At 41.1% G+C, this 9,246-nt stretch overlaps 1 protein-coding gene across 1 annotated transcript; it reads left to right on the forward strand.

Annotated features, from left to right (window-relative positions):
* The first annotated feature begins 5,147 nt into the window (after window positions 1–5,147).
* On the forward strand, window positions 5,148–5,874 carry LOC139835476 (uncharacterized). The gene is made up of 2 exons (XM_071825331.1): window positions 5,148–5,571; window positions 5,674–5,874. Exons 1-2 carry the CDS (start codon window positions 5,148–5,150, stop codon window positions 5,685–5,687), a joined length of 438 nt encoding a protein of 145 aa, XP_071681432.1. The 3' UTR covers window positions 5,688–5,874.
* Window positions 5,875–9,246: the final 3,372 nt, after the last annotated feature.

Consider the following 9,246-nt stretch of genomic DNA (forward strand, 5'->3'; position numbering starts at 1 on the left):
CTGAAATTTTTGAAGCTACACTTGTTTTATCTTCCTATGCTTGTTACTTTGCTCTTCATGAACTTGTTTATTTACAAGATTCCTATGCATAGGAAGCATGTTAGACTTAAATGTGTTTTGAATTTGCCTCATGATGCTCTCTTTTGCTTCAAATACTATTTCCTGCGAGTGCATCATTAAAACTGCTGAGCCCATCTTAATGGCTATAAAGAAAGAACTTCTTGGGAGATAACCCATGTGTTATTTTGCTACAGTAATTTGTTTTTATTTGTGTCTTGGAAGTTGTTTACTACTGTAGCAACCTCTCCTTATCTTAGTTTTGTGTTTTGTTGTGCCAAGTAAAGTCTTTGATAGTAAAGTAAGTACTAGATTTGGATTACTGCGCAGTTCCAGATTTCTTTGCTGTCACGAATCTGGGTCCACCTCCCTGTAGGTAGCTCAGAAAATTAAGCCAATTTACGTGCATGATCCTCAGATATGTATGCAACTTTCATTCAATTTGAGCATTTTCATTTGAGCAAGTCTGGTGCCATTTTAAAATTCGTCAATACGAACTGTTCTGTTTTGACAGATTCTGCCTTTTATTTCGCATTGCCTCTTTTGCTATGTTGGATGAATTTCTTTGATCCACTAATGTCCAGTAGCATTATGCAATGTCCAGAAGTGTTAAGAATGATTGTGTCACCTCTGAATATGTTAATTTTTATTGTGCACTAACCCTCTAATGAGTTGTTTCGAGTTTGGTGTGGAGGAAGTTTTCAAGGATCAAGAGAGGAGTATGATGCAACATGATCAAGGAGAGTGAAAGCTCTAAGCTTGGGGATGCCCGGTGGTTCACCCCTGCATACATCAAGAAGACTCAAGCGTCTAAGCTTGGGGATGCCCAAGGCATCCCCTTCTTCATCGACAACATTATCAGGTTCCTCCCCTGAAACTATATTTTTATTCCATCACATCTTATGTGCTTTTTCTTGGAGCGTCGGTTTGTTTTTGTTTTTATTTTGTTTGAATAAAATGGATCCTAGCATTCACTTTATGGGAGAGATACACGCTCCGCTGTAGCATATGGACAAGTATGTCCTTGGTTTCTACTCATAGTATTCATGGCGAAGTTTCTCCTTCGTTAAATTGTTATATGGTTGGAATTGGAAAATGATACATGTAGTAATTGCTATAAATGTCTTGGGTAATGTGATACTTGGCAATTGTTGTGCTCATGTTTAAGCTCTTGCACCATATGCTTTGCACCCATTAATGAAGAAATACATAGAGCATGCTAAAATTTGGTTTGCATATTTGGTTTCTCTAAGGTCTAGATAATTTCTAGTATTGAGTTTGAACAACAAGGAAGACGGTGTAGAGTCTTATAATGTTTTCAATATGTCTTTTATGTGAGTTTTGCTGCACCGGTTCATCCTTGTGTTTGTTTCAAATAAGCCTTGCTAGCCTAAACCATTGTATCGAGAGGGAATACTTCTCATGCATCCAAAATACTTGAGCCAACCACTATGCCATTTGTGTCCACCATACCTACCTACTACATGGTATTTTCCGCCATTCCAAAGTAAATTGCTTGAGTGCTACCTTTAAAACTCCATCATTCACCTTTGCAATATATAGCTCATGGGACAAATAGCTTAAAACCTATTGTGGTATTGAATATGTAATTATGCACTTTATCTCTTATTAAGTTGCTTGCTGTGCGATAACCATGTTTACTGGGGACGCCATCAACTTTTTATTGTTGAATTTGAAGGAGATATGCCCTAGAGGCAATAATAAAGTGGTTATTATTTATATCTTTATGTTTATGATAAATGTTTATATATCATGCTAGAATTGTATTAACCGAAACATTAGTACATGTGTGATATGTAGACAAACAAGAAGTCCCTAGTATGCCTCTTAAACTAGCTTGTTGATTAATAGATGATTAGTTTCATAATCATGAACATTGGATGTTATTAATAACAAGGTTATGTCATTGTGTGAATGATATAATGGACACACCCAATTAAGCGTAGCATAAGATCTCGTCATTAAGTTATTTGCTATAAGCTTTCGATACATAGTTACCTAGTCCTTATGACCATGAGATCATGTAAATCAGTTATACCAGAAAGGTACTTTGATTACATCAAACACCACTGCGTAAATGGGTGGCTATAAAGGTGGGATTAAGTATCCGAAAAGTATGAGTTGAGGCATATGGATCAACAGTGGGATTTGTCCATCCCGATGACGGATAGATATACTCTGGGCCCTCTCGGTGGAATGTCGTCTAATGTCTTGCAAGCATATGAATGAGTTCATAAGAGACCACATACCACGGTACGAGTAAAGAGTACTTGTCAGGAGACGAGGTTGAACAAGGTATAGAGTGATACCGAAGATCAAACCTCGGACAAGTAAAATATCGCGAGACAAAGGGAATTGGTAATATATGTGTATGGTTCATTCGATCACTAAAGTCATCGTTGAATATGTGGGAGCCATTATGGATCTCCAGATCCCGCTATTGGTTATTGGTCGGAGTGAGTACTCAACCATGTCCGCATAGTTCTCGAACCGTAGGGTGACACACTTAAAGTTGGATGTTGAAATGGTAGTTCTTGAATTATGGAATGGAGTTCGAATATTTGTTCGGAGTCCCGGATGAGATCCCGGACATCACGAGGAGTTCCGGAATGGTCCGGAGAATAAGATTCATATATAGGATGTCATTTTATGTGAAATAAAATGTCGCGGAAGGTTCTATGGAAGGTTCTAGAAGGTTCTAGAAAAGTCCGGAAGAAACCACCAAGGAAGGTGGAGTCCACAAGGGACTCCACCTCCATGGCCGGCCAGCCCTAGTGGGGGTGGAGTCCCAAGTGGACTCCACCATAGGGGCCGGCCACCCCCACATAGGAGGTGGGAATCCCACCTTTGGGTGGGAGTCCTAGTTGGGCTAGGTTTGCCCCCTCCTATGGAAGGTTTTGGTTTCGGGTCTTATTCGAAGACTTGGACACCAACACTTGGGATCCACCTATATAATGAGGGGCCAAGGGAGGGGGCCGGCCACCCCAAAGACCACAGCTTGGCCGCCCCCCTTGAGTGGCCGGCCACCCCCTCCCAAACCCTAGCTTTGCTCCTCCACTTCATATTTCCCGCGTAGCTTAGCGAAGCTCCGCCGGACTTCTACACCGCCACCGACACCACGCCGTCGTGCTGTCGGATTCAAGAGGAGCTACTACTTCCGCTGCCCGCCGGAACGGGGAGGTGGACGTCGTCTTCATCAACAACCGAACGTGTGACCGAGCACGGAGGTGCTGCCCGTTCGTGGCGCCGGAACCGATCGTGATCAAGATCTTCTACGCGCTTTTGCAAGCGGCAAGTGATCGTCTACCGCAGCAACAAGAGCCTCATCTTGTAGGCTTTGGAATCTCTTCAAGGGTGAGACTCGATACCCCCTCGTTGCTACCGTCTTCTAGATTGCATCTTGGCTTGGATTGCGTGTTCGCGGTAGGAAAATTTTTGTTTTCTATGCAACGTTATCCTACGGTGGTATCGAGCCGTGTCTATGCATAGATGGTTGCACGAGTAGAACACAATGGTTTGTGGGCGTTGATGCTCTTGTTATCTTTAGTTTGAGTACTTTGCATCTTTATGGCATAGTGGGATGAAGCGGCTCGGACTAACTTTACATGACCGCGTTCATGAGACTTGTTCCTCGTTCGACATGCAACTTGTATTGCATAAGAGGCTTTATGGTGTCTGTCTCTCCTACTATAGTAAAGATTCAATTTACTCTTCTATTGACAACATTAGTATCAACGTTGTGGTTCATGTTCGTAGGTAGATTAGATCTATAACGAAAACCCTAAACCACGTAAAATATGCAAACCAAATTAGAGAGCGTCTAACTTGTTTTTGCAGGGTTTGGTGATGTGATATGGCCATAATGTGATGATGAATATGTATGAGATGATCATTATTGTATTGTGGCAACCGGCAGGAGCCTTATGGTTGTCTTTAAATTTCATGTTGAGTAGTATTTCAAAGTAGTTGTAATAGTTGCTACATGGAGGACAATCATGAAGACGGTGCCATTGACCTTGGTGCTTCGCCGACGATGATGGAGATCATGCCCGAAGATGATGGAGATCATGTCCGTGCTTTGGAGATGAAGATCAAAGGCGCAAAGACAAAAGGGCCATATCATATCACATATGAACTGCATGTGATGTTAATCCTTTTATGCATCTTATTTTGCTTAGATCGCGACGGTAGCATTATAAGATGATCTCTCACTAAAATCTCAAGATAATAAAGTGTTCATCCTTAGTAGCACCGTTATCAAGTCTTATCGTTTCGAAGCATCTCGTGATGATCGGATGTGATAGATTCGATAAGTACATACAACGGGTGCAAGACAGTTTTGCACATGCGGATACTAAGGTGGCCTTGACGAGCCTAGCATGTACAGACATGGTCTCGGAACACGTGATACCGAAAGGTAGAGCATGAATCATATGGTTGATATGATGAACACTTTGAGTGTTCGCCATTGAAATCACACCTTTTCTCGTGATGATCGGGTTTAGGTGCGGTGGATTTGGTTCGTGTGATCACTAAGACAATGCGAGGGATATTGTTTTGAGTGGGAGTTCACTTAGGTTTTTAATTATGTTGAATTAAAATTTGAACTCAATATGTCATAAACTTAGTCTAAACTATTGCAAATATATGTTGTAGAGATGGCGTCCCCAATCAATTTTAATCAGTTCCTAGAGAAAGAGAAACTTAAGAGCAACGGTAGCAACTTCACCGACTGGTTCCGTCATGTGAGGATCTTCCTCTCTGGCGGAAATCTGCAATTTGTGCTTGATGCACCGCTAGGTGACCCTCCTGCAGAAGATGAATCCGATGAAGTAAAAGCTGTTTACGCGACTCAGAAAACTCGGTACTCTCAAGTTCAGTGTGCCATCCTGTGCAGTCTGGAATCCGATCTTCAAAAACGTTTTGAGCACCATGATCCTCATGAGTTGATGAATGAGCTGAAAGCTATATTCGAGACTCATGCGGCAGTGGAATGCTATGAAGCATCGAAACATTTCTTCAGCTGTATGATGGAAGAAGGCAGCTCCGTTAGTGAGCACATGCTCGCCATGACCGGGCATGCGAAGAAACTCAGTGACTTGGGAATAGTGATTCCTAACAGACTGGGGATTAATCGTGTCCTTCAATCACTGCCACCAAGTTACAAGAACTTTGTGATGAACTACAATATGCAGAACATGAACAAGGAGTTACCTGAACTTTTTGGCATGCTAAAAGCTGCTGAGATTGAGATCAAGAAAGAGCACCAAGTGTTGATGGTCAACAAGACCACCAGTTTCAAGAAACAGGGCAAGTCTAAGGGAAAATTCAAGAAGGGTGGCAAGAAAGCTGCCACGCCTCCTATGAAACCTAAGAACGGCCCTAAGCCTGATGCTGAGTGCTATTACTGCAAGGAGAAGGGACACTGGAAGCGTAATTGCTCCAAGTATCTGGCTGATCTGAAGAGCGGCCTTGTCAAGAAGAAGAAAGAAGGTATATCTGATATACATGTTATAGATGTTTATCTCACTAGTTCTCGTTCTAGTACTGGTATTTGATACCGGTTCGGTTGCTCATATTTGTAACTCGAAACAGGAACTAAAGAATAAACGACAACTGCTGAAAGATGAAGTGACGATGCGCGTTGGAAATGGATCCAAGGTCAATGTGATCGCAGTCGGCACACTTCCTCTACATCTACCTTCGGGATTAGTTTTAAGCCTAAATAATTGCTATTATGTACCTGCGTTGAGCATGAACATTATATCTGGATCTTGTTTAATGCAAGACGGTTATTCATTCAAGTCTGAGAATAATGGTTGTTCTATTTTTATGAATAATATCTTTTATGGTCGAGCACCACAAAAGAATGGCTTATTTCTGTTAGATCTCGATAGTAGTGATACGCACATACATAACATTGATGCTAAGCGAATTAAACTTAATGATAATTCTACTTATATGTGGCACTGTCGTCTTGGTCATATTGGAGTGAAACGCATGAAGAAACTCCATACTGATGGATTACTTGAATCACTTGACTTTGAATCACTTGATAGATGCGAAGCATGTCTAATGGGAAAAATGACAAAGACTCCATTTTCTGGTATGATGGAGCGAGCTACTGACTTATTAGAAATCATACATACCGATGTATGTGGACCAATGAGCGTAGCATCGCGCGGTGGTTATCGTTATGTTCTAACCTTCACAGATGATCTGAGTAGATATGGGTATATCTATTTCATGAAACATAAATCCGAAACTTTCGAGAAGTTTAAGGAATTTCAAAGTGAAGTAGAAAATCAACGTAACAAGAAGATCAAATTTCTACGATCTGATCGTGGAGGTGAATATCTGAGTTATGAGTTTGGCATGCATTTAAAGAAATGCGGAATACTTTCACAATTGACACCGCTGGGAACACCTCAACGAAACGGTGTGTCCGAACGTCGTAATCGAACTCTCTTAGATATGGTTCGTAGTATGATGTCTCTTACTGATTTACCGTTATCATTTTGGAGTTATGCATTAGAGACAGCCGCATTCACTTTAAATAGAGCACCATCAAAATCCGTAGAAACGACACCGTATGAATTATGGTTTAATAAGAAACCTAAGTCTGTCGTTCTCGAAAGTTTGGGGTTGCGAAGCCTATGTAAAGAAGTTACAACCGGACAAGCTAGAACCCAAAGCGGAGAAATGCGTCTTCATAGGATACCCTAAGGAAACTATAGGGTACACTTTCTATCACAGATCCGAAGGCAAAATCTTTGTTGCTAAGAACGGAACCTTTCTTGAGAAAGAATTTCTCACTAAAGAAGTGACTGGAAGAAAAGTAGAACTCGATGAGATTGATGAATCTATACTCGTTGATCAGAGTAGCGCAGTATCGGAAGTTGTACCTGTACCGCCTACACCGGCAACAGAGGAAGCTAATGATAATGATCATGAAACTTCGAACGAGGAAACTACTGAACCTCGCAGATCGACAAGGGAACGTGCCACTCCTGATTGGTATGATCCTTGTCTAAATGTCATGATTGTAGATAACAATGATGAGGACCCCGCGACGTATGAAGAAGCGATGATGAGCCTAGATTCCAACAAATGGCAAGAAGCCATGAAATCCGAAATGGGATCCATGTATGATAACAAAGTATGGACTTTGGTAGACTTACACGATAGCCGAAAGGCTGTCGAGAATAAATGGATCTTCAAGAGAAAAACAGATGCTGATGGTAATATTACTGTCTATAAAGCTCGACTTGTCGCAAAGGGTTTCCGACAAATTCAAGGAGTTGACTACGATGAGACTTTCTCACCTGTAGCGAAGCTAAAATCTGTGAGGATTTTGTTAGCAATAGCTGCATTTTTCGATTATGAGATTTGGCAGATGGATGTCAAAACGGCGTTCCTTAATGGAGACATTGAGGAAGAGTTGTATATGGTACAACCCAAAGGTTTTGTCGATCCTAAAAATGCTGACAAAGTATGCAAACTTCAGCGTTCAATCTATGGACTGAAGCAAGCATCAAGAAGTTGGAACCGACGCTTTGATAAGGTGATCAAAGACTTCGGGTTTATACAAAGGTCATGGAGAGGCCTGTATTTACAAGAAAGTGAGTGGGAGCTCTGTAGCATTCCTGATATTATATGTAGATGACATATTATTGATCGGAAATGATATAGAACTATTAAGCAGTGTTAAGGGTTATTTGAATAATAGTTTTTCAATGAAAGACCTTGGTGAAGCATCGTATATATTAGGCATCAAGATTTATAGAGATAGATCAAGACGCCTAATAGGGCTATCACAGAGTACATATCTGGACAAGATTCTAAAGAAGTTTAGAATGGACGAAAGTAAGAAAGGGTTCTTACCTATGTTACCAGGCAAGGTATTGAGTAAAACTCAAGGACCGCTACGGCAGAAGAAAGAGAAAGGATGTGTAACATCCCCTATGCCTCGGCAGTAGGATCTATCATGTATGCCATGCTATGTACTAGACCGGATATAGCACATGCTGTTAGTTTGACTAGCAGATATCAAAGTGATCCAGGAATGGAACATTGGACAGCGGTCAAGAATATCCTGAAGTACTTGAAAAGAACTAAGGATATGTTTCTTTGTTATGGAGGTGACCAAGAGCTCGTTGTAAACGGTTACACCGATGCAAGTTGGAACACTGATCCTGATGACTCTAAGTCACAATCTGGGTACGTGTTTATATTGAATGGTGCTGGAGGCAGCTGGGCAAGCTCGAAGCAAAGTGCACGGTGGCGAAGTCTTCAACAGAATCAGAGTACATAGCGGCTTCAGAGGCTTCATCGAAGCGGTATGGATGAAGAGGTTCATTGTAGAGCTCGGTGTGGTTCCTAGTGCATTGGACCCATTAATCATTCTTGTGATAACATGGGTGCCATCGCCAATGCACAAGAGCCAAGGTCACACAAGAGGCTGAAGCATATCAAGCTGCGTTACCACTCGATTCGCGAGTACATCGAAGATGGAGAAGTAAAGATTTGCAAAGTACACACTGATCTGAATGTAGCAGATCCGTTGACTAAAGCTCTCCCTAGGGCAAAGCATGACCAACACCAGTATGCCATGGGTGTTAGGTATATTACAATGTAATCTAGATTATTGACTCTAGTGCAAGTGGGAGACTGAAGGAGATATGCCCTAGAGGCAATAATAAAGTGGTTATTATTTATATCTTTATGTTTATGATAAATGTTTATATATCATGCTAGAATTGTATTAACCGAAACATTAGTACATGTGTGATATGTAGACAAACAAGAAGTCCCTAGTATGCCTCTTAAACTAGCTTGTTGATTAATAGATGATTAGTTTCATAATCATGAACATTGGATGTTATTAATAACAAGGTTATGTCATTGTGTGAATGATATAATGGACACACCCAATTAAGCGTAGCATAAGATCTCGTCATTAAGTTATTTGCTATAAGCTTTCGATACATAGTTACCTAGTCCTTATGACCATGAGATCATGTAAATCACTTATACCAGAAAGGTACTTTGATTACATCAAACACCACTGCGTAAATGGGTGGCTATAAAGGTGGGATTAAGTATCCGGAAAGTATGAGTTGAGGCATATGGATCAACAGTGGGATTTGTCCATCCCGATGACGGATA

Source organism: Lolium perenne, chromosome 2 (assembly GCF_019359855.2).
Source record: "Lolium perenne isolate Kyuss_39 chromosome 2, Kyuss_2.0, whole genome shotgun sequence".
Classification (NCBI taxonomy): domain Eukaryota; kingdom Viridiplantae; phylum Streptophyta; class Magnoliopsida; order Poales; family Poaceae; genus Lolium; species Lolium perenne.